At 56.7% G+C, this 25,921-nt stretch overlaps 1 protein-coding gene across 1 annotated transcript in view; it reads right to left on the bottom strand.

The window, feature by feature from the left end:
* SND1 (staphylococcal nuclease and tudor domain containing 1) overlaps positions 1 to 25,921 on the bottom strand; it is a 217,137-nt gene that overhangs the window by 53,859 nt on the left and 137,357 nt on the right. The window contains exon 16 of the mRNA XM_033163456.1: positions 10,415 to 10,524. Within this exon, the coding sequence (XP_033019347.1) occupies positions 10,415 to 10,524 (110 nt within the window). The remainder of the gene's footprint in view (positions 1 to 10,414; positions 10,525 to 25,921) is intronic.

Raw genomic sequence — 25,921 nt, 5'->3', positions numbered from 1 at the left:
CGGGAGGGGAGAGATGCTGCTGGGGGGGGGGGGGCACACGTGCCCCTAACGGGGAAGCAGCCTAAGAGCAGGATTTCTGGCTTGGCTCTTTGGGACCAGGAAGGCTTGCGTTCCCGGCCAGACCTTGGCCTTTCTAGTCCAGCCTCCCTTCTGAGGCAGAAGCCGGGTCCCTGCCCCCTCTCTCATCGCCCCCACGGGGGCAACAGTCCAGCAGGGCTCCAAAAGACGCCAAGGATGAACTCGTCAAAAGAATGGCTCCTTGAAACGGCTCAGGACGCCATACCTCAAGGAGCGCCTCTTCCCATCTGAACCTACCCGGACCCTGAGCTCGTCCTCTGAGGACCTTCTTTATGGAACGCCTCCTTGAGAGGTCCGGAGGGTGGCAACCCGAGAACGGGGCCTTCTCTGCAGTGGCTCCCCCTCTGTGGAATGCTCTCCCCAGGGAGGCTCCCCTGGCGCCTTCATTATGCAAAAACATCCCTCTTTAGTCAGGCCTTTGGCCAACTGACATCCAGCGCCTTTCTAAAATGTGTTTGAGGGAAGTGTTATTGGGTTGTTTTTGTTTTGTATTTTGTGTTTTTGATATCGTGAGTTTATCCTGTGAACCGCACTGAGACCCGTGGGTATAGGTAATAAATTAATAATAATAATAATAAATAATAATAATAATATATATAAATAATAATAATATAAGGAAAAACTTATTCAGGCAGCACATAGTTAAACTATGGAACTCACTGCCACAGGAGGCAACTTGGATGGCTTTAAAAGAGGGTTGGACAAATTCATGGAGGAGAAAATGGCTATGGATAGCAGCTCCTAGCCAGGATAGCAAAGCTTTCCCTCCACACTTGGAGGAAGCCATGCTTCTGAATCCCAGTTGCTGGAAACTGTAGGAGGAGAGTGGCTCTTGTGCTCGGATCCTGCTCACTGGCTTCCCACAGGCATCTCATTAGCCACTGGGAGAACAAGATGCTGGACCAGATGAGCCATTGGCCAGATCCAGCAGACCCTTCTTACATTTTTCTGCAGCCAACTCAAAGCTCACAAGCTCTCTCTTTCTGCCTGGCATCCCATAGTCACTCTAACTGTAGAACGACAGAACCTTGTCCTTGGACGAGACTGCAGAACATGAAAGGAACGCCATCTCACTCCTCGACTGCCAGATTTTCATCTGCAAAGCCAGGGGTAGGCAACCTAAGGCCCAGGGGCCAGATCCGGTCCAATCGCCTTCTCAATTCGGCCCGCGGATGGTCTGGGAATCAGCGTGTTTTTACATGAGTCCTTTTATTTAATGTGTTCTTTTATTTAAAACACATCTCTGGGTTATTTGTGGGGCCTGCCTGGTGTTTTTGCATGAGTAGAATGTGTCCTTTTATTTAAAATGCATCTCTGGGTTATTTGTGGGGCATAGGAATTTGTTCATTTTTTTTCTTTTCAAAATACAGTCCGGCCCACCACATGGTCTGAGGGACGGTGGACCGGCCCACGGCTGAAAAAGGTTGCTGACCCCTGTGCTAAGCCCATTCCCAAGATGGTTTTGAAGCCGATTCATGTCCCCAAAACTATGCAAACACCTTTTGCCCCACACCCCTTCCTGGTTTGCCTCAAGTCCCCCTGCAACCAGGACAGGGAGAAACCAGCAGGCAGGGCAGGGCAAAGAGGGGCGGATCGTCACCACCTCGCCTGGAGCACCAGCAACTCGAGCACAGGGAACACACCGCGGCAGGAGGCCACACAAAGGCCACACGCCTGGGTGGCTCTCGGCGTACGAGAGGGGATCCCTTTGGGGCCCACTGTGGTCTTCTCTGCCCCCCCCCCAGTTGGCACCAGGAAGCAAGCCAGAATGCCTCCTGGCGCCCACACTGCTTCTCCCTGGCCTGTCTCTTTCGTGGCCTTTGGATCGTTGGGCTCCAGGGCCGGGCAGGACTCTGCGGCTGCAGCAAAGCGTTTGGATTCTCTCCCTGGGGGAATCCGGCGCTGGAAACTCATTCCAGTGGATTTCTGCTGTTTTCACAAACTGCCTTCATTCTGGCTTTAGTGATTCACCTGCTATATTTCCAAGACGCATATTCTTTTATGTACCTGCAAGCCATTCTCCCTGCCTCGGTAAATGCATTACGGCGAAGGGGAAAAGGGAGCCAGCCGCCCGTCACGTGGGGCAGCCTGGCCCTAAATTTAACTCCGACAATAAATAATCAAAAGGAAAAACAGCTCTTCTCCCCGATTCCTGGAGGACCCAGCAGTTAGCAAAAGAGTTGCAAAGCTGCTGACCTGGCAGGGCTGAAGTGCGGAGATTATTACAAGAAAACGTTTAAATGTGCCCTGGGCGCCGCAGGAAAAGAGGGGGTGAACTGGCAGCGCTTTAAGCTGCTGAAGGATTAAAGCCCAGGCCTTGGAGCTCAGTCGCCTTGGCCCCTGGGCTGGTGGGAGGGGGGGAGAAAGGGGGAGGGGGAGAGGGAGAGGGAGATGGGAAGCAGCAAACGTGTGCAATAAGCACTTGGCCCCAGCCTCCAGCTCAGACTAAAAATACAGAGATGACCCTGTTCTAAAAATTACCATTTAGCACCAGGAGCTGGCGTGGCCGCCAAGCCAAAAATCCATATCCCATCAGCTGTAATGGACTGCTAGTCGCATTTCCTCCTTGGAAGCGGCTGCCCTGCTCCGGAGGCAGCACTCTGAAGACTTGCGCAGCAAGGTGGCAGCTGCAGATGGAAACTCATTAGGGACAGCTCCTCGGAACCCAGTGCATTCATCACAATTAAATGCGCAGCCGGGAGGCTCTGCTTACGGGCTGCTGGCAGGCCTGGAGAGCAGGCGCTGACTGCAGCGGGCATCGCTGCTCTGCCTTGCCCTGCCCGTGGGGCAGGTTGAGCCTCTGCTGCCAGGTGTCCCGAGTAAGGTACCAGGCCGCTGCCGAAAGAGCTGGGCAGGCGCTACCCACAGGCGGCTGTGGCACAAGCACAAGCAATGAGCCACCTGCCAAAGCGGCCTTGGTGGGGATGGCAGCCGGAGCAAGGATCCCCCAGGAAGGAGATGCCACTATGGATTCCCAGCAGAGCTTTCAAGACCCCCCAGGTGCTGCTGGTGAGCAGAGGTGATGTGACAGGTAAGGAGGGTTAGAGGATTGCGGGTGGGGCTCATTTTCATCACGCCACAGCTCCGCCTGGGCAGGACTCACTCGCCCCTTGTGAGATGTGGGCAGGACCTCCCAACCTCCATCCAAGGCTGGCTTCCCTCCCCTTTCCCTCCATGCCTGACAGTTCCCAGGACTTCTTCCGCATCTGGCGCTACTCTGAGTGGGGGGCACGGAAGCCTTGGCACAGAGCTGGATCCAGAGGGGAAAGAGGCCATCAATTAAGGGAGCCACCCCAGAGAGCCTGTGGTTGGCAGGCAGGCAGGCCGGCAGCAGGGAGGGAGGAACCGGCAGGAACTCAGGAGAAGAGTGGAGATGGGGCCCTGCGAGATGGACAGACAGAAGCGGGGACGGGGGGACGTGGGGGCATTTCGCACAGCAGGCGCAGAGGAGAGAACGGCACCCCTGTGCTGCCGCCACGGGACCCTCCTGCCAAGGCGTCCAGACCGGTGGTAGAAGAAGAGAAGAGTTGGATTTGATATCCCGCTTTATCACTACCCGAAGGAGTCTCACAGCGGCTCACATTCTCCTTTCCCTTCCTCCCCCCAACAAACACTCTGTGAGGTGAGTGGGGCTGAGAGACTTCAGAGAAGGGTGACTAGCCCAAGGTCACCCAGCAGCTGCATGTGGAGGAGCGGAGACGCGAAACCGGGTGAGTCTGCAGCCTCCAGCTGTTTGGGACTACAACTCCCATCGTCCCGACCACTGGTCCGTTAGCTAGGGATGATGGGAAGTTGTAGTCCCAAAACAGCTGGAGGGCCAAGTTTGGTCACCACTGATCTGGACGCTTGGGTTGCTTTTGCTGTTCTCTCCCGCAACCCCAAACCCCATCAGATTCTCTCAGGAGCACAGCCACAATGGAGGCAGGGAAGTCAGCCCAGGAGGCATTCCTGAGCATGCCAAGGGGCAGGCGAGAGGCTCAAATATGGGGCGCAAGGGGAGCTCCCACAAGCATGGCAGCGGCCTGCCCCCCTCGGCCAAGGCAGAAGGAGTCCTGGTGTAAAGCTGACTTTCTGGGCAAACGCAGCTGCTGCGCTGGCACCCCTCCGAAATCCCTCGACCCAAAACCTCCCCGAGAGGCTGCAGACCTGCCTCCCTCTCCCGCTCACTTACAACTGCGTGGCCCAAAGATGCCACCCCTTCCTGTAGGGCACAGCTGAGGTCACGCATACTCAACACCAGAGGTCTCCAAACTAAGGTCCGTGGGCCGAAAATGGCCTGAGGGACTCATTTATCCAGCCCACGGCAACCCCCGCTGCCCGCTTCTTACCGCCGTGGCTGCCCACTTCTGGGTCAGAGCACTGGAAATAGCTTGTGCGCATGCGCATGTGTTATTTCCGGTGCACATCCGGGTTGGAGGAGGCCCGTGCACATGTGCACAAGCGATTTCCAGTGCACCTCCAATCTGGAAGTGCGCCAGAAATAGTGTTGTCTGCACGCGTATGGGCACGGTAAGTTTGCTGACTCCTGCTCAACACCCACAAGTAAATAAGTGTGTGTGTGTGTGTGTGTTGGAGTGGGGAGGGAGGGTCCCCCTGGCCGCTCGGCCCTTCTCCAGCCCCACGGGGAGCATCTTGGTCCATCATTCATGTTGGTAGCTCTCAGCTGCAGAAGAGCCTCCCCTGGGCTAAGAACTGCTGGCTCCTATTTGATGCCCATGCCTTCCTCTTGCTCCTCTCCTGTCACCCCAACCCCCATGGGTGCGTCTATGGTGCTTGGATTCCATCAGTGGGGTGGCCCATAGGGGCTGTGCACAAGCAGGCGGGCCCCGGCCCCATGGAAGCAGCTGCTCCCAGGTGCCTCTCTCCCCCCGGAGTGGATCCAGGGTGCGCTTGCTTTTCTCTGGTTGGCGGAAGATGTCCAGGACAGTCTCTCAACACACTTGGAAGGCCCAGAGCACCTCTCGCTGGCCACGAATTCGAGGGAGGTACCTCCTTGGTCAGGACCCCCACCCCCCTCCTCAGAAAACTCTGGCGAGCAGCCCTTGCTGCTGTTGCTGCCCCCGCTGCCACCATCTAAGCCACGGCTGGGCCTGCAGGGACAGATCTCTCCAAGCAGGACCTCTGCACCCATCTCCTCCACTTTCTCAGCCAGGACAGGGCCCCGCCAGTCTCGGGTGCCTGCACACTCCCCTCCCAAGGGTGTTCATAATCCCATTCACGCCCCATTGCGCTCAGAGTAAGCCGCCCGTCCATTTCATCCATCAAAGGTGATGGGAGGCTCCAGGGGCCACTGGATCTGCATGGCTGGGCAGGCCCCCTGGAGCCAAGCCCCAAAGCAGAGAGAGAAAGAGAGACAGACAGAAGCACTCCATCCGTGTCTGCAAAGGAGGGCCGGCTTCTGCGCCTACTCCTGCCTTCCTTCTGCGAGGAGTCTCTGCCCGCTTTCTAGGCTGGGGGGACAGGACACTTCCCAATGGTCCGCCATGAGCTGCTATCGCTTCTTCTTCTTTTTTAATAAATATTTTTATTGGTTTTTACAAAAACAAATCCAAAATAATAAACGGGGGGGGGGGGGACTTCTACCATATCCATATACAGTGGTACCTTGGGTTGCGGACATGATCCTTTTCCGGGGTGCCGTTCGCACCCCGAAAAGTCCACAACCTGAGCGGTGATATCGCGCACGTGTGGAAGCATGATATCGCACTTCTGCTAGGAGCGCAGACTGCGCGGAGTGCTTCTGTGCGTGTGGCGAAAACCAGAAGTAAATACTTCCGGGTTTGCTGCGTTCATACCCCGCACCGTTCACAATTCGCAGCGCATGAGGTATGACTGTATGAGATTCTCTGAATCTCGTGACTCCCCCATCCCCCGCACGGGTCCTTAAAACAATTCTTCTGAAACTACATCTCATTACATTCTCCACATTTTCCATTTCTCCAAGTTGTCCATATTTTTCGTTTCTTTACAAACTTATTTTCACGGTCCAGCCAACTGTATTTTTATTTGTTTACAATGGTCTCCTAAGTAAATTATATTCCCCCCCCCCAATTCTTTTTTAAAGTTGCTATTGCTTTTAGAGCTCCAGGCCGTGAGTAAACCAGCACACCGGGGAGTTCCCTGCTTTGCCAGGAGTTTTCAAAGGAAGGCAGCATCCGAACCACGATTCTTCTCCCGTCTCCCATTCCCACAGTCTGAAGGGACAAAGCCTGCTCTACCAGCAGCTTCCACGATCTCTTCCACACTACTTGGGTACTGAGCCTTGTGTGTGGTGGCCCCTCTGCCCCTTTCAGGTCCCCACCCCTGGAATATTAGACAAGGGCTGCCTCTGTTGCCTTTTCAGCGACTGTTGAAGACCTTAGCCTCATTTTAAGCAGAGAAGGCTCTGCACCTGCGTTGCAATACTATTATTTATTATTATTATTATTATTATTATTATTATTATTATATATTATTATTATATTTACAACATAGTCCACAACAACTCATACATACAAACAAACCCACCACCACTGACAATTTAATTATCAAAATTAAACTCGTATCCCCTTACACAAAGAAAACATAACATGAAAATAAAAGACTTCCTTTACCCTGCAAATGGCCTCCTTATTTACTTTTTGTGTACTGATTATTACCATTTTTCCTAATTATGACTTTAAAAACCGCCAAGTCTCCTACAGAAATTAATCGAAACAGGTCCAGGTGTATATTTTGGGTAAAGTGTTCTCTGCATTTCCCCCATTCTTTTTGAAATCTTGTCTGGGTTGTCCCCTAACTGTCTCTGTTCATCTGGCCAATTCAGTACAATCTAATAATTTTATTCGGCCACCCCCTTTTTGTTGAGACGAATTCTTTTTTCCAATTTCTGGCAATTAAGGTCCTCGTCACGCCTGTGGCAAAAAGGAATACTTTCCGATCCTCTTTTGCTATACCTGTGTCTGTTATTCCTAATAGGAAAGCTTCTGTATTTTTTTCACAAAATTATATTTAAACATTTTTTTAAAGTTCATCATATACTATATCCCAGAAGCTTTTTATTTTTTTCACAGGTCCACCAGATATGTAGAAGTGTTCCTTCTGATTTGACACACCTCCATGCACAGGAATGCTCTTCAAGATTCCTTCATCCATTATAATTTGGCGACCTGGGCTCCTTTGGGAGGAAGGGCCAGATGCAAACCCAATAAATAAGAAATGAGTTCTGGGCAGAGGCTTGCCTAGGGTACCCTGAGCAACTGCGCCCCGCCACCCACACTGCCTTGGCCAGGCTGGAAGGAGGGAAGCCTGGCACGAGGAGGGGGAAGGGGGCATCGAGCCTGGCACCGACGCTCGGGCACTCTGACGACGACCTCAGAGGAAGAGTGAGGCTCGTGCCAAAAGGGAGCATTTCATCTCCACAGCCTCTCAGTGAGGTGGCTGCAGAGGGCATCTCGGTGCCAATATTGCAATTATGAATCACAGCACAATTACACCAAAGGCGCTTGGCGGGAGCCATGCACCCGTTTCAATCACGGAGGTACAGCATCCCTCGTTGGCGACCAGGCACTCAGGCGGTGGGTCAGGGAGATGGCAGCGATCGCGCAGCAGGGCAGAAAGAAAAGGGAGGAACAGGTCTTACACCAGAGGAGGGATGTTGGCAGGCAGGAGGCTGATCCCCTTCCGCCTCCACACTTCCCACACTCTTTGCCGACAGATTAGTCAGCAAATGGCTCTCTCGGCAGCCTAAGGAGGGTTTCGTTGGGGGCTATCGGCCGGCAAGTTCCAGGCCAAGACTGAGGAGGATCAGGGCAAACAGGGCAGGGGCACCGAGCTCCGCATCCTGTTCCAATAGGAAGCCCATCGAGACGGACCTGAGAGCAGCAGCAGCAGCAGCAGCAGCGATCTCCTGACTTGTGATTCCCAGCAAGTGGCGTTTAGAGGAGAGCAGCGCAATCTTCGCTGGAGCCGGAAAAGGGTGCTGCTGTGAACACGCCGTAATCAGAGCCTTTTTCAATCAGGCAACCGCCTCCCCTTCCCAAAGGTTATTTGCTACATCGGCCTCCCCACAACCTGACACCCCCTCCGGGGGGGGGCCTTGCGAACACCTGGAGACGGAGATCAACACCCGCCGGCCCCTCAAGCAGGCACACGCGCCACCCACAGTCTGCTCAGGACCCCCTGCAGCCCCCGCAGAACCCCCACCCCAAGGTGCTTCTGTCTTCTCGCCAAACTGGGGACACAAATGGCCAAAGGCCTGAAAGGATGTTGAGCTCCGCTTGCGCCTTCTCTGTGCCCACACACGAGAAGGTTCCTGTCGCTGCCTTTGTCCCAGCGGCTGGGAGAAATGTCTTCCCTTACCCATAGGCCGTCCTGGGCTGACTATTCGCAAACTACGGCCAGGCTTTCCTCCTCGCTGGGCCAGCAGAAGAGGCAGACTGCAAAGTGCGCTGTGTCCTTCCGACAAGCAAAGTGCACAAGATTCGTGCCACGCCAGCTCAGAAGCCGCCGTGTCCTTGCCCAGGTAAGTACACCTTGCGGGAAGAGATGAGCAGCGACCCAAGAAGCAGGAAAGTGGCTGGGGAGGGGCGAAAGGAGAAGCATTTCTGCAGTGGGACCCCAACTCACTCACACCCCCAACATGAGGGTGGGCTTTATTTATCTAGACCCTCCACTTGAGAAGAACCGTCCGCAAGTCGCCTGCCCTCAGCACTGCCAGCTCCTTCCCATTACTGCAAGAAGGAGCAGCAGGAGAAGTCTGGAGTATTCCCAAAACCTGAGAGGCCGTTACAGACTCGCTTCACTCATTTTCAAAAAGCATGCTCAGGTGCCCTAACCAGGGAGAATCCTCCGACGTCACGAGTGGCATCTGAAGCCCTGGCATGACAGGAGAGGGGTGCAAAGCAAAGAAGAGTGCCTCTAAGCATGTACAGACTACTTGTCATGCACACCTTGAGAACCCGAGTCCTTGAGCCGCGGTCACAACCATCTGTGGAGGTCCGGCCAGTGGGGCAACTGCTAAAAGACAGGGACCGGGGCGTGACCCTGCCTGCTGTGAGCCACAGCCTGGTGGAAGGTGGGGGGAAGAGGCAGTGGCAGCCCAGCCCAAACCCTGGCACAGCCGAACCACCCTCTGGGGCCGTGCCAGTCCAGAGCACCCAGGCTCCTGCGCAAGCAGAGCGAGGCAAGCGCAGGAAGGCCCTGGGAGAGACCTTTCCGCCGGCAACGCAAAGCCGCCAAAGTGACTGACGGCTGGGAAAGGTCAGCCTGTCCGAGGCTGGCAGCTTCGGGGGGGGGGCACAGAGTTCCGACAAGGCGCCCCAGCGGTTCCTGAGCGACTAGCCCTGCTCCAAAGCCAATTTCAGGCTAACTGTTCAGAGGGGCAGCAAAGCTCTAGAGCGCAAAACATGATCCATAAATATTCTCCTGCTTGAAGCCGGGAGCAGAACGTTCCAGGGTCGTGAAACCAACGTGGGCATTTTGTCGGGGAGGGTGGCTATGGTGTTTGGGGGGGCAGAAGGGAGTGGACACCCACACGCAAATCTATCCACTCTCATCCCAGGCTCAGCTCCTTGGCTTCTCCCTACCTGGAAGAGGCTGTGCACATGGGCCAAGCCCCCCACCCTGAAACAAAACCTTGGCCTATTTGGGGAGGGGTGGGGCCTCTGGCAACTTCAAACGCAGATGAAGGCAGCTCACACCACAAAAGACAAGAATTTTCTGGTGCTGACAAAACCACATTATGCAAAGTCCTGGGAAGGGAGGAAGCCTTGGGCTTTGGGTTCCCTGGGACCGCCAGCCCCCTCCCCTCCAAAGCGACCCAGAGGCAGCCTCACAGGCTCACATGCAAGGAGGCTTCCTCCTCCCTCCCCAAAGGAAGCCCAAGGCAGACGCTGCCCAGCAAAACCCGGCTGGGCCAAGTTGTGGGGCTGCTCCTGCGCCTCCTCCCACGGGCGCCCGAGTTCGTGGCCCCGCAAGCCCAAGTCCCTCTGCCCACAAAGCCAACTGGACCCCCGCAGAGCCACATCCTTAAGCTGAGCCCAGCCTGCGCAGCCACAACTCGCCGTTGGCCAAGACCGGGCAAGGAAAGACAAAAACTCTCGGCGCTATCTCTCTCTCTCTCTCTCTCTCTCTCTCTCTCTCTCTCTCTCTCTCTCTCACACACACACACACACACACACACACACACACACAACCTTGCCCGCCTGCACAGATCCTGGCCCAGGAGGAGGGCAAGCGCTCTTTCCAATGGACCAGCCAGACGCCTCTTGCCAGGCCGGCTGCTGCTCCACAGAAAGACCAGAGAAGGAGACGATCGGAAGACAACCCGCCCCCCCCTGCAGCCCTGGCCCCCTACCTCTCGCTGCATCACCAGCTCCTTTGTGAAGAGGGTGGCCTCCTCGCTGAAGGGCTCCCCCTCTTGGACCAGGCCGGGCAGGTTCCGCGCTCCACGGGGACATTCGATGCCTGAGGAAGGAAGCAGAGGGGCAGGGGGAGAGAGAGGTTTTCAGTGAGCTTCCTTTTCTTTCCCGACTTTATCAAGTTCCTCCCATGCTAGGATGGATGGCCACCCGTCAAGGATTCGCTCACTGAGACTTGGGCATTGCAAGGGGGGTGGACCGGGGGACTCTTTGGGTTCCTTCCAACTCAACCGCTGGAACAAGGATGTTGCCTCAGCGTCACCCAACCTGCTTTGAGAGAGCCGGAAAAGGGCCTGCCTTGGAGGGGAGGCTTGCCATGACCGCCTGGCCAGGCCCAAGATGGAGCCTTGGAGGCTGCCTGGCCAGGCCTGGGGTCCCCCTCAAGGACTGCCCTCCTCATCCTTCAAGGGCAGAGGCAGCCAGGCAGGGCCAGAAGGCTCTCCTCTGCAAGGAGCCCTGGACAGACCTTGCTTCCACCGCACCCCATCGCTTCTGGGAAGGATCTGGACCAGCCGGCAGGTACCCCAGGAGACAGAGCAGCCCAAGGGCCTTTCCGTGGGTGCAGATGATAATAATAATAATAATAATAATAATAATAATAATAATAATAATAATAATGTATAATTTCTACCCCGCACATCTGGCTGGGTTTCCCCAGCCACTCTGGGTGACTCCCAACAGAATATTAAAAACACAATAAAACATCAAACATTTAAAACTTCCCTAAGCAGGGCTGCCTTCAGATGTCTTCTAAAAGTCAAATAGTTGTGTATTTCCTTGGCATCTGATGGGAGGGCGGTACAGGGAGGGTGCCACCACTGAGAAGGCCCTCTGCCTGGTTCCCTGTAACTTGGCTTCTCGCAGGGAGGGAACCGCCAGAAGGCCCTCGGAGCTGGACCTTCGTGTCCGGGCAGAATGATGGGAGTGGAGACACTCCTTCAGGTATACAGGACCGAGGCCGTTTAGGGCTTTCAAGGTCAGCACCAACACTTTGAATTGTGCTCGGAAATTTACTGGGAGCCAATGTAGGTCTTTCAAGACCGGTGTTATGTGGTCTCGGCGGCTGCTCCCAGTCACCAGTCTAGCTGCCGCATTCTGGATTAGTTGTAGTTTCCGGGTCACCTTGAAAGGTAGCCCCATGTAGAACGCATTACAGTAGTCCAAGCGGGAGATAACCAGAACATGCACCACTCTGGCGAGACAGTCCGCAGGCAGGTAGGGTCTCATCCTGCGTACCAGATGGAGCTGGTAGACAGCTGCCCTGGACACAGAATTGACCTGCGCCTCCATGGACAGTGGTGAGTCCAAAATGACCCCCAGGCTGCGCACCTGGTCCTTCAGGGGCACAGTTACCCCATTCAGGACCAGGGAGTCCCCCCAAAAAACAGGCCTTCTGTCTTGCCAGGATTCAGCCTCAATCTGTTAGCTGCCATCCATCTTCCCACCGCCAAGAGGTGCTGGCACTGCTTATCTCGGTTCACACCTGGACTTCTCAGTGCTCTCCAGGACAGAGCTTGAGCCCACAGCTTGCAATGGGAGGCAGAGGTGGCAGGGGCTACTGGGAACCCCCACAATTGCCAGAAGTGGGGAGAAAAGTCGCAAGGCAAAGATGCAAGGCTTCAGGTGAGACAAGTCTCCAGTGCCAGCACCTGTCCGCCAGGGGATGCCCCTTCACCCTCAGCCTCACAAGAGCAGCTGCTGCGGCCGCCCTCCTGCCAGGGGGCCAGCTCCTGCCCCACAGTGGCTGAAGCGCAGCCCCAACCCACTTCCATGCTCCAGCACCTTGCCAGGAGGAGGAAGGCTGGGAGGGAGCCGACACGAGCCACTTGGGGCGGCTCCTCAGCACAAGGCAAAGGCGCCCGGCCAGCCTTCCCCTGCGAGGAGCTCGAAATAGCCCTGCGATTCCCTCCAAGGCAGCGAGAGAGGCATTTCGCCGGCGGCTCCGCAGGTTCAGCCCCGCGCGTGCTGATCAGCCGAGGCTGAAGCTGGCTGCCGAGCGGAGGCTTCCGGACGGGAAGCCATTTTTGCTGGAATAATTTAAGGAGCAATAAAGCTGGGAAAGCAACCGCTGGGACATAACCTGAAATAAGGTTTAGTGAGGCGGATGCGCCGCTGCCACAGAGAACAAGGAGGACGGGGGTCCATAAAGGAGCTTTATAGCAGCTGCGGTGGCATCTGTCAAGAGCATCAACCACTAGATGCGCACAATGTCCCCGCTGGGGAGCTTGGCTTCCTCCCAGGGGGAGCGAGGTGGGGCGGTTCGAGGCAGGAGGAAGATGTGGCACCCAGAGACCCGGAGGGAATAAGCAGGGTGGGTGTGAGTGAGGAGGGGGTGGCCCTGCAATACCCCCAGAGCCTACATTCAGGCTGGGGCGGCACAGAAGAGAACCTGGCTGGGAGCAGAGAAGGAAGCTCCCTCCCTCTCCTCCACAGCCTGGACACCCTCCTTTCATGTCATGGCTTGGAGACCCACTTTCCAAACGGAGCTTCTGGCAGCACTTGCAGGGCCTGCCTTGTGGAGGCCCGACTCGGTGGCCCCTTCCAACCCCGCAGTTCGAGGATTCCTGTCCCAGGAGGCAAGAGATCCCTTGGGGTTCAGGGCTCCTCCTTCATGGGGTTCCTTAGGGGACGACCCAACAGCTGTGGATCAGCAAAGTCTTGGGGCTCCAAACCTCCCCCTTCCAAGCACCCCAAACCAGGTTTCCCGTAGGGACCCCCCAAGTTGCAAGGTGGTGCCTGCGCTTCTCCACAGGCTGTGGGTAGCGACAGAATTGTAGAGTCGGAAGGGACCCCTAAGGGCCATTTAGCCCACCCCCTGCGAGGCAAGAACCACTAATGCATCTCTGACAGATGCCCCCCCCCCAACCTCTGCTTAGAAATCTTCAATTTGGCTTTTTATGTGAAAGCAGGCTGCTTTTGTATCAGGCAGGAGGGCTCACGAGATCAAGAACGGGAAGGAGCAGAGGCCCAAATGATGCCAGCTTATTACGTGTAATAGCTGCCTCTGCCAAGTGCTGGCCGGGTGCAGCCTGAGAAGCAAGGGATTGTTTCTGCTACGTGATTAGAGCCACAGAGGCAGGTCAAGTCCCGACCCCTCAAGATTTGTGGGGAAGGAGGCGGCACCCCAAGAGGGAGCCCAGCCACGCGGGCCTCTGCCGTTTCAGCTTCGCCAACGCCGGGTCCCAGCCAGATTCCTAGCAACTGCGGGGCACGACTTGCCACCCCAAACCATCCACCTCACCTCTTCCAGGCCCCCGGAAAGATGGAAGGCAGAAGAAAGGGCCAGAGGCTCCGGAGGCTCACAGCCCAGCCATGGCCAAGGGCCCCGGAGGGCGGAAGGAAAGTCTCATCACCAGCAACTGCCCAACCTACCCCACCCAAAATGCTCCTGCCTGGCCAGTGGGGGAGACCCACGGGAGACCCCTGCCTTGGGGACACGCTTTCTCCTTCCTCTCGCACCCAGTGGCTCTGCACCCCTCCTTCCAAAAAGGGGGACCAAGGAGTTTGCTAAGAGGCGCCCATGTTCCCCTGCTCATCAAAACACAAGACTAAGAACGCTCGAAGGCAACTCCCAGCTGTAAAAGGAGGTGGGTCCTGAGCACATGCGCCTCCAACTGCAAAAGAAGTCGGGGGGGGGGCAAAGAGATGGGCCTTTTGCATCCTCCGGAAGCTGTGCAATGAAGGCACCAGGTGCACTTCTATGGGGAAGGAGCCCCATAGTTCTGGGGCCGCCACAGAGAAGACCCCTTCCTCCTGGGCCGCCACACAAACCCCTGAGCATCTGAGGGGGGAGGGACCCCCAAGAGGGCCCTCAGGGAAGGAGGCGGCCATTCAGGTCTGTGGGGCTGGAGTCGTCTAGGGCTTTCAGCACCAATGGGGGCGCCTGAATGGGGCCTGGAAATGAATCAGCGTGGAGGATTTAATGCAGAATTCTCCTGGGGGTGCAGGAGCCCTCCAGATCCAGGCGGGCTCCTGCCAGTCCAGGCGGCCCTGAGCCCAAACCTCACTCCGTGCTCAGAAGATGGGGGCTCCGTTTTCTCCCTCTGCCTTCCTTCAGCCGCACGTCCGGAGGAATGACAGCGGCGGAAGCAGCAAGGTTAAGAATCTCTCCAAAAGGATTTAGACGCATGGTGGGCAAAGCCAGGGAGCAGCTGGGCGACGCCACTGCCGCCACCCGGAGATGGGCAGCGGGAGCCAGCGCCAGAGCCCCCCAGGTGGGAAGCAGCAGGGCAAGGAGGGCGGAGAGGCGCTCTCTGGGGGCAAGGCAAAAGCCGCCTCGCCTCCCGACGACAGCAAGGCAAGGAGCCCCGAGAGGGAAGGCTCCTGAAAGAGAGGAGGAACATTGCTGAAGGGAGGCGCTGCCATGGCAGGACGGGGCAGCCACACACACAAACCCTGGACAGGTGCAGGGACGCACCTTTGTGCTAGCGAGCATTCGTCTAGCCCCGCATCTGGCTCTCCCAGTGGCCCATCAGGTGCCCGTGAGAGCCAGTGTGGTGTAGTGGTTAAGAGCGGTAGACTCGTTATCTGGTGAACGGGGTTCGCGTCCCCGCTCCTCCACATGCAGCTGCTGGGTGACCTTGGGCTAGTCACACTTCTTTGAAGTCTCTCAGCCCCACTCACCTCACAGAGTGTTTGTTGTGGGCGAGGAAGGGAAAGGAGAATGTGAGCCGCTTTGAGACTCCTTCGGGTAGTGAAAAGCGGGATATCAAATCCAAACTCTTCTTCTTCTTCTTCTTCCCTTGGGGGAAACCTACAAGCAGGACCTGAGCCCCAGAGCCCTCTTCTCCCCTCCTACAATTCCTCTGACCGTAGAGGCAGAGCCCGGTCCTCGTGGCTGGCAGCAACCACCAGCCTCCGCCTCCTCCTCCTCCATGAACTGCTCCCTGCAGGAGGGAGTTCCACAGTTCAGCTGTACGCTGCCTGAAGAAGGGCTTTCTTCGCCAACCTGGCCTTGCAGACCTCCCCACTCCCGGCTCAGCACCCTTGGCCCCTCAGCAGCCCCTCCCTCCAGCGCCTGGGGTGCCACTCCCCCCCAAAGCACCACCTTGGAAACTGGGACCTCAGCCTGGCCTGGCGCAGGGGTCAGAGGGAGCTGGGTGCTCTCTCCCCAGCACCCACTACAAAGCCCCCCCCCCCGGGTCCAGACAGCCGCAGGCCTTGATCCTGCCAGAGAGAGAGAGAGAGAGAGAGAGAGAGAGAGAGAGAGAAGCGGCTCTGCTGCTCCTGAGAGAGATAAATATAGCACAAGAGTTTTCTTGGACTGGATCGAGGGAGAGAAAAGCATTGGGAAGAAATAGGTGAATAAATCAGAGGGGAAAGTGCTTTGTGCAGCAAAATCGCTGCACCCACCAGCGTTGCCACATATTAATGACCCCGGGGAGAGCTGGCTCAGCCTGCCTTTCACATGCAATGTTCCCCAGCATCCTGACAAGTTAGGGCTGGGGCAGGGGAAGGACGCCGCTGGTGGGAGGGGAGGGGAGGGGAGGGGAGCCCTGCCTGACCCCTGCCAGGACCGAGGAAGGAAGGCTGCAGTGGGGGGCGGGCGGGAACTGCCTGCGTTTTGCATGGGGGGGGGCAGAAAAGTCCTGGGGAGCAGCTTCAAAGCAAAGCAAGCACAGCCGTAGGAGCACAGAGCTAGAGACAAAATCACAGAATTCTAGAGTTGGAAGGGATTCCAAGGCTCGTCTATGCAGAAACCGCAGCTATGAGGGAACAAGTTCCCTTATGGCCAAGGTGGCAGAGGGAGGCGTGCTGGCGAGACCTCACGGCACACGGCAGGGAAGAGGCTTCCTGGGCCAGAGAGAGATGGAGCAGGTCTTTCGAAGGGAACAACCATTCCTCAGGTGAGGAACCCATCCCTCTCCTGCATCTCAGGCTCCAGGAAATGGGACGTTTGCTAACTGGCGACACGGAAAGATGGGCTTGCAACAGAGGCCTTGGCGACACGGTGACTCGCCTGCCAGGTGCAAAGGCTGGGGGCATGACACGGAACAGCCTCCTGGATCAGGCCAAAGGAGGCAGCCCATCTAGGTCCAGCCTCCTGTTCTCACAGTCACCTGTGGGAAGCCAGCAAGCAGGATTGGGGCCCAAGAGCAACTTTCTCCTCCTGTGAATTACTGTATTTTAATATTATTAAAATTATTGTATTTTAATATTTTGCTGGAAGCTGCCCAGAGTGGCTGGGGAAACCCAGCCAATGTGCGGGGTACAAACAAACAAACAAACAAATTACTATTATTATTATTATTATTATTATTATTATTATTATCATCATCACTATTACTATTGCAGCCACTGGCATTCAGGAGCACTGCAGAGCTCTCCCTGTCTCCTCCTCCTCTGGAAGCAAGTTCCATTGTTTGCCTCTGCGCTGCGTGAAGAAGAACTTCCTTGCATCTGTCCTAAATCTTCACCTTCCATTTCACTGGAAATCCACGAGTCCCAGCGTTAGGAGAGAGGGAGGAAAACTTTCCTCTGCCCACAGGTCACCTAGAGAGGACGGCAGGATCAGCGACGGTGGCGCATGCCAGCGCGCTCGGAAACATACTTGAGCAAAGTGCCGATGGAGGCGGGAATAACCCCGGAGAACCTTCTCCGACACAAGCCCTGTTCCTTGCGCAGTGCCTGCTGGCCAGGGAAAGCTCGGGAGCCTGGAAGGGACGGGGGTGCCCAGGAGAGGGCTCCGGACTGGCGGGGCACCGGGGGGCAGCTGAGCCCCCGGCACAAGGGCTGGTGCCACTTGAAGAAGCGCCACGGCGCACTCAAGATTGCAAGGGACGCCGGGCCGTTGTTCTTCAATGGACTTCTGGGTAGAGGCGGCAGGAGCCGGGGAGCGTGGGATTTGTGACAACTCCATTCCTAAAGGATGCTGCTACAAACGGCTCCAGATAAAGGGGGATTGGGAAGATTTGAAAGCGCGAGCCTTGGAGAACATGACAGCAATTTAAAAGAGATGAAGGGGCCGCAGAGGAGGAGGAGGAGGAGGGGGCACTTGGGGAGAGACACAACGCCTAGGTGTTTAAATGCTAATTCCGGGAGCCTCTCAGCCCAAAGGAGGGAGCTGAAGGCCCTTCGCGAAATGAGGAGAGAGAAGCAGGGAGAGGCTTGGCTGCTGGCAGATAACTCCATGAAAGAATCAACTCAGCATGCCGCAACAGTGGGGGGAAAGGTAAATTCCATGGTGGAGATTATTGGGGGGGGGGGAGGTTGAAAATAAAACTGCCTGCCAGCCTTCTCAGGCCTAGGAAGCAGCCACATTTGGAATCCCCAACCAGGTTCTGGTGGCTGCTGCAGTGCACAAAGGATTCTGCAGAGCTAAAAAAAGGGGACAGAAAAGAGCGATCAAAACCATCGAGGGGCTGGAGGAACTCCCTTGTGATGGAAGGGGGTCATGATTGGGCAGGGCGTATTTAGAAAATAAAATAGAAGGGTGGGAGAAGTGATACAGGCATGGAGAAAGTGGATGGAGACATATTCTTCTCCCTCCTAAGGCTAGAAGGCAGGGACGACACAATTAAACGGGCAGGCGATTCAGAATAATAATAATAATAATAATAATAATAATAATAATTATTATTATTATTATTATTATTATTATTATTATTATTTTAATATCCCACCCATCTGACTGGGCTGCCCAGTGAGAAGGCAAAGGCTGGAGGTAGCCTGGAAGGGAAGACTCTCTCAAGTTGCCCCACAGCCTGCCATAAGATGGGTCTGAGACCAGGCGGGCAACCGGCCGGACACCGCACTCGGCCTGCAGGCGGCAAGGAACATGCCAGCCAGCAGATGGGTGGTAGTAGCTGGACAGAGATGAGCAATTCTGTTCCCTGCAGAAATCTGAGCCGTAAGGAAATGTCTCAACCCACCCTCCCACCCCCAGCATACCATTTCCAAGTCCAGCACATGTTACTGCACCGCGTGGAGAGAGTGAGTTCTCCAGGACGCGAAGGGCATGAGGCTGCCGGGGGGGGGGGGCTCTGGTGCAAAGCCCTGAACTTGCAAAATCTGCAAGTGAGAAAAGTTCTCCAAGCCTCATCTGGCCAAAACCCAGAGCAGAGCTCCCGTTGTTTGGCCCCCTCCAGAGCCACTCGAGGCACCTTTGGCTTATTTACCCAGAAATTGCAAAAAAGAAAACAACAACCCCAGAGCAGCGCAGCGCACAAAAGGGGGAGACTGTTCCGCTAAGACCCACGTTAACTTCCTGCGCTCCCTCCTGTAGCAACGGCAAAATTGTTCTGCTCTTAAGTGGTTCTCACAATGGAGAGCCTGCAGAAGGAAGGAAGAAAGAAGAAGAAGAAGAAGAGAAAGCATCTCCAGAAGCTGCTGCAAGCAAGTCTTTCCGGAGGGGGGAATAAAATCAAAAGGCACAGCATTTCTTCCCCCCCCCCCCCGCTCGTGCCTTCTGGGCCCTGGACAGTCTGGCCGGGGGAGGGAAGGAGGGAGTCTCCACAAGAGGCTTCCACAAGCATCTTCTTCTGCTGCCTGCGGGGCTGTGCAAAACAGCCTGCATTGCAATTGGGGAAATGGCCCCGCAGCCGCGCCCCCTCCAGCTCAGATGTCTGCTAAAATTGCAAAAATGCTCTTTGCTTTAAGATCAGGAGCGTGTGTGTGTGTGTGTGTGTGTGTGGAGATGCCAGAGCAAAAGATTTCATATAAAAGCATGAACTGAACATGATCTCAAACTCAGGAATATGCCGGCTGACGTACGGGGAGGGGGGGCCCCCATGTGTCCCATCACCGTTGCAGCACTGCAAATTGAGAGGCGGAGGGGGGGTGCTCTTCCACATCTCTGCTCCCTTTTCCTCCCTGCTCTGCCCAGGAATCAGCAAATGTATTAATCTGAGCAGCGAGATGAGAGATGCGGTTTAAAAGACTGCCGCACTTGCCTGCCATCGCTCCTCTCCCTGGGGTCTCAAAATAACTCCGCCACAAATCAGTTTTCCTAAACACTCCCAGCCTCGCTGCCAGGAATACGACAATAAAAGGCAAGACAGCGGCACTTATGTAACCAGGAAGGCCCAAGATCTATGTGCAGGGAGGGGGCAGGCTGAATCCCAGCCCCCTCGCACGGGGGGGGGGGCAGTCGCAAGCGGGGGTCCTGTGCCCTCGCTGCCACCCCAGAGGAGGACGCAAGCATGCTGGGACTTCTTGGTCCCCTCCCAGCGCTGGGCTGCCTTGGAGAGTGAGGGGCAAGGGTTGCCTGACTTTGCCTCGGATGCACCTGCAGCCATATTTAATACTGGGGGGGGCGCCCTGGGAGCCCCAGGTAGGAGGGGGGCAAATGCGCAGGAAGCTGAGCTGCAGGCAACTGCAAGAGGAAAGTGAAGGTCCGGCTGGCCAGAGGGGTGGGGGTTTGGGGGACGTCAGCTTCTCAGGCAAAAGGCACGCTCTGTACAGAAAGAGGCCAGTTGTTTGGGGAGGGGGTTGAGAGGAAATTCCTGGTGGGCCCCCGGCTCCTCCTGCCCCCACCCTCCAACCATCCTGCTTACAGATGGACCTTTCCTGTGCAAATTCTTCAGCAGTGATTTCCACTTCGAAGGGGGTAGGACTAGCTGGCTCTTGGGCCCCCTCGCCATTCTACAAATCCTTTGATTCTGGGGGGCTCAGGGTGGGCACACCCCAAGCCCAGCTCTCTCTGGGCCAGCCCAAAGCATTGTGGCACCCGAAACTGGAAAAACCAAACAGCCCCTGCCCCAAACTAGGTCAGTTGACCCTCTGCCAGCCTTTCATGGTGTCCCGACCTCGGGACCTTTAGCCACAGAGGCCATTTAGGTGCCCATCGTGGGAATCCCGCAAACAGGATTCTCATGCTCTCTTCTACGGTTCTTGTAGGAAGAGGGGAGGGGGCTCTGGACCCCCTTTCCCAGGCATCACCATGGAAAACTGGGGCAAGTTTAGGTTTGCCAGCAAACCACTGGCGTACTGAGCCTGTCCAGAGCATGGGATCCAGGCCGTTTTCTGCCCCCCCTCCCCCAGCATCTGTGGGCACTCCCGCCTGGCAGATCCCTGGCACCGGCAACCCACCAGGCAGAAATCCGCATGCCCTGACTGGCGGGACAGAGAGGAGTTTGTGGCCTGACAAGCCAGCAGGCTTCCCTTCCCCTGCCTTCTGAGAAGCCCCATCAACCGCTTCACATCGACTTCCTTTCAGAGTACTTTTTTTTTGGGGGGGGGGGTGCCTGCCTCAGAGAGAGGCCAGGTGCCGAACAATGGCAGCCATTGGGGGGGGGGGAGAGCACACTGCTGTGCTGTAACCTTCAAACAGACGCCAGAGCCGCTGCTTGGTGGTCAGTCAGTTGCAAAGCGCCCCCCCCAATCTTTATGAACGGCAGAGCAAGGGGTGCTGGGGGCAGCCTTGTCCCTCCCCAAAGGGTCAGGGCAAGGTGTGGGGCAGGCGGCGAGAGCAGGAGAGGCAGGGAGCAGCTGACCCAGAGGGGAAGGAGGCAGAGCCCCCCGGATGAAGGCTGGCTAGTGACGCTGGGGGGAGGGGGCTGCGCAAGACCCACTTAGGGGCGCTGTTTTATTAGCACTCACAAACCAGCTGCACACAATCGTCCCCATAAAAACACCCGCCATTTTTACTGGGTGAAGGTTGCAAAATTTTGAAAACGGAAGCCATTGTTCACACAAGGAGGAGGAGGAGGAGGAGGAGGAGGAGGAGGAGGAGGAGGAGGAGGAGAAGAAGAAGAAGAAGAAGAAGAAGAAGAAGAAGAAGAAGAAGAAGAAGAAGAAGAAGAAGAAGAAGAGGAGCCCAGCTGAGTATAAAGGCCCCCAGGCGGCTAAATGCAAGAACTGACCTCAACAGCTGGGTGGTGGGCCTGGATGGGGACAGAGGCTCCCCCAGGCAGGCTATACAAGACCCCTCCTGCTCTGCCTCCTGCTGGGGACCAGCCAGACCATGGGAGAGGACTGTGCAAGTACTGCCTCTCTCTCTCTCTCTCCGCCGCTCACCCCCACCCCCAGGAGGACCCCACATGAGAGGCAGATCTTGCAGAGGCCCCGCTGGCTCCAGAGATGGGGAGGGTCCCCCAGAACGCCTGGCACGGCCAGCAGAGAGGGGAGTCCGGGAAGGAGCAGAGCCAGCTGGCAAGAGCCCTGCCCCAAGCCAGGGTACCCGGGAGGGGGCACCCCACGTGACTCCTGGGGAGCTGGCAAGACCCTGCACACCTGGGCTTGTTTGGTGAGCCATTGCGGGGGAAAGGGCTTCCGCAATGAAGCAGCAGCAGCAGCAGTTCCTGGCAGCCCCACACCAGGCCTTGGGGGGGGCGGCAGCGGCAGAGCAGGGGCAGGCTGCAGGGCCCCAACGGGCTGCCCCACGGCTCCACCGCAAGGAGAGACGCCAGGGCGGCGGCAGGAGCCAGCCCTCCGAGATGACGTGAAGCGGCAACGTGGCTTGGAGCATCCGGGGCTCATCGACTTTGACAATTGCCAATTAGCTTTAACGAGGAGCCGTAATGTACCAATAAACAGAATATGGTGCGCAAGAAATAAAGCAACGGTAACGCGAAGCCCTGCTGCGTCTGGTGTGCGCAGAATCCAAGATGCCCTGGAAAGGAACAGGGCTGGCAGAGAGAGGAGGAAGCAAAAGCCCCCCCCCCCGGCATAGAGCTGGGGCTGCCTGCAGACTCCCTGAGCCCCCTCTGCCTGGGGCAGCTGTCGCAGAGCAGCCAGCATCTCCCCAGGTGGAGGCTTTGACTGGGTCAACCTGGCAAAACCTGAGAGTCCAGGAGGAGGGGGCAAGGTGCAAAGGCAGCCCGGTGGCCCCCCTCTCTTCCCAAAGGATCAGGACCCCCAAGGGATGGGTGCAGGGAGCACCCCTGCTCAGAGGAAGCGCAACTCCCAAGGTCTCCGGGTTTGTCATGAACATCTGGCTCAGGCTGCCTTTCCTCGACACCTCCTCACCCGTCGCTGGTCAAGTGAAGCGTCGCCACGCTTGAGGAGGCAGCCGGCCGAAAGAGCAGCATAAATATTGCCGGCAAGCAGGTTGACGAGGGGGCAGAAGGAGCCCAGGAAAGGCAGGGCGGGCGCTGCCACCTCCTCCTGCCGAGACCGACTTCACCTGGCTGCGCAGCCAGAGCCTCTCATTACGGAGGCCATTATTTCGGAGCAGCAGGCTGTGAAAGGGCCGCCCAGACGGAGCCGCAGCCGGGAAGGAGAGGGGAAGCTCCCCCCTGCCCCTCTGCCCCACAGGAACTTCTCTCCTCACGTCTCCATCTTCTCTCTCTCGCACGCACACAGGGAGAGAGAAACTGGGGGCACCCCACAGCTACAACAGGGACCATCTTGGCTGGGAGTCCAGGGCTGCCTTTCCCCCACCTGGCCTGGGAGGGCGGAGCCTGGACTGACTCCAGCTGCAAAAGCTGAAGCTGCTGAACAGACTCATGGGGGGGGGGGTTGTCTGGAATAGGGGGGTTGCTGTCGGGTTCTTTGTAGCCTTATTTTTGATCCTCTTGTGATTTACATAAAAATTTGCTTGGTTTGGATGTGTATTTTAAAATGCTTTAGTTTATGGCCACTTCTGTTATGTTGTAGCTATGTATTTTTGCAAGCCGCCTTGAGCATGATTTGAACCGTGGAAAGGTGAGAGGCAAATAAAATTATGTACAGTGGTACCATGGTTTTCGAACATCTCCGTTGTCGAACGTTGCGGTTTTCAAATGCCGTAAACCCGGAAGTAAATGCTTCGGTTTTCGAAAACGCCTTGGAAGTCAAACATGAAATGTGGCTTCCGTATTGAGTTTTCTGCATTGAGTTTTCGGTTTTCAAATGTTTCGGAACTCAAATGGTCTTCAGGAACAGATTACGTTCGAAAACCGAGGTACCACTGTACAGTGGCACCTCTGGTTGCGTATCCTTCAGGATGTGAACGCGGCAAACCCAGAACAGGCTCTGGAACGGATCCTGTTCACAACCGGAGGTACAACTGCATTTGTACAACAGAGCTGGGGCAACTGCGAGGCTCCTTCTGCTCCTGCCCCCCAGATCTCTGCAGCCCCACTGCTGCCTCCCTTGCAGCCGGGAGACTCTTCTGTCAGGAGCAGGAAACAAGCGAGGCCCTGGCCAAGGGAGAGCTCCACTTGTGCCAAGTGTGCCCCATCTTTTTTGGGAGAGAGTCTCTGTTCCCACTCACACAAAGCCCAATGTGCGTTGGTGCCTGTGGGTCTGCAACCAGACAGATCCACTGTTCCGAAATGCCCACAGCCAAACCAAAGAGCCCCGGGGGCAGACGGGGAGAGAGGCCCCCGTGCCCCACTTGCAACCGCAGCCCAGGACACAGAAGGTGTGGCTCTGGCACTCTGTGTATGGACAGTCGCACTGCGCTGGGTCTGCTTGCTCACCACAAGGACTCCCCCCGCCCGCCTTTCTACAACGAAGTGCGGCTGAGGCAGCTCACCATGAAACCAAGCTAACGAAACCCCTCAGGCCAGGCAAATACCTTCCAGTTGTGCAAAGACTGGAGCGCTGAAGGAGCAGGGACAGGGACACCCTCCGACGGCAGCTGCCTCTCTTGGATCAATGCAGCACGTGGCCACCCTAAAGCAGGCCAGGAAAACACCACACCAGAGTATGGCGAGCGAGGAGGCCTGGCACGCTGCTCCACGAATGCCTGCTGCCGCCTCTCCCTCAACTGGGGGGCAGGAAAGCCCAGCCACACCTGGGGCAGCATCTGGGGCGCAACAGGCCCAGTCTGCAGGGATTGGCTGAAACGGGGAAGCCAGACTGCACAGGAAGCGGCAGCCGTGCCTTGCTCCTGCATTGCAGGGGTCAGATTAGATGGCCCTTAGGGGTCCCTTCCCACTCTGCTGGCGCTTCAGAGCCTGGAGGAGCACCGATCCCCTGCCTGGGACAAGCAGCAGGGCTGGCTCGAACCTCCTTCCACGGAGAGCCCGGCTGGCTTGAATTACGGCTTCGCCCGTCGCTCCGCAGATAAGTTACAGACCCAGGCAAGATATATATGTGCAGAGATACATCAGCTTCTCATGGCGCAGACGAACGCTGCAACGACGGCAGGGCAGCAGTGAAGCCCCTTGGCCAGCCGAGGAGCTGCAGGATTTCCGGGAGCCCTTTTGGGAGGCGGAGGAGGAGGAGGACAAGGCCTCCGTCTCCTCACACCAAACCGGGACCCATGCAAGGAAAACCAGACACAAACAGACCCATGAAGTCTCCCAGCAGAGGCGGGGAAGAGAGTCTTTCTAAGGACAAAGGAGAGAAGGAGGCTCTTAAGCAGAGGGCGGGTGGCCATCGCTCAGAGATGCTTAAGCTGCAATCTCTGCGTTGCAGGGGGTTGGGCTAGAGGACCTCTGGGGTCCCCTCCAAGTCTGCCATTCTAGGATTCTCTAGGCAGCTGCAGCAGCTCCCGAGGCTTCTTTGCAAGGCGGGCTTCACCTGTGGCCAGCAACGGGGCAGGAAGGGGCAGAGAGGGGCACTCTGGCCCCGGGGAGCTCCAGGCCGTGATGGTGTTGCCATTGCCGACACACAGACACACCCGGTCAGGCAGAGATTCTCCCCATCACTCTAGCTGGCCTCCCCAATCAATGCAGCCCCAGAAGCTCCCACAGGACTGTTTAATAGCAAATAAAATAAAATAAAAATAAAAATCCGCACATTACTTTCTGTGATGCAATGCTTGAGGCGATTCTTCAATTGGCCAATTACCAGCGGCTGCTGTCCAGACAAAAATTGTCTTCAGGCACAGCAGCACAGAAGCCACGCAGGTTCCTCACACGGCCACCTGGGAGATCTGCAAGGGGGGGCAGCTTGCAGGTGTCCTAGAAGAGGCACCTGGCTGGCCACTGAATTAGGTGGGTCCCTTTGGCCGGATCCAGCCTCTGGCTCTTCTCCTGCTCCTCCTTGGGCAGCATCCATCCCGCGAGTCCCGGCCTCCTTCCTGCCCTCTCCAAACGGCTCTTGCTATTCCTGCCAGCTGGCGCTCCGCCAGGGAGGTGCTGCTGCTGCTGGTGGTTCTATTTGGGGTGCGTGTGGGCTGCAAACAGGGCGCACGGAGGGAGAAAGAGAGACTCTCACCTCAAGCACCCAGGAAATGAGGAGGAGAGTCTGTCAAGGAGAAAGGAGGACCCACGTGGACAGCAAGAATCCCCATGGAGGCCAAAGAAAGGAGTCATGGGCCGGTCAGCCAGCTCTGGGAACGGCAGAGTCGCCCAACCCAGCAGGCAGCAGCATCGGCCTCCAGCAGCCCCTCCTTCTCCCAGCCACCCCATTCCTCCTCCACGAAGCCCAGACCGGGGCAACCCTGAGCCTCCAGCAGAATCACTGCCTCTGCTTCTCCTCCGGCTCTGGTCAACAACCACGGCTGAGGAATCGCAGGGCCCTGGAAACAGCCCCCCAAGAGGAACTCTCCTCCTCCAGGGTTTCCAGCAAATGGCATTCAGAAGCCTTGCTGCCTTCTCCAACCTGGCGAGTAGAAATTCACAGCATTC

This window comes from Lacerta agilis, chromosome 10 (genome assembly GCF_009819535.1).
Source record: "Lacerta agilis isolate rLacAgi1 chromosome 10, rLacAgi1.pri, whole genome shotgun sequence".
Taxonomy (NCBI): Eukaryota; Metazoa; Chordata; class Lepidosauria; order Squamata; family Lacertidae; genus Lacerta; species Lacerta agilis.
The sequence above is the reverse complement of the archived record's forward strand: the minus strand, read 5'-3'. Positions and strand labels throughout refer to the sequence as shown.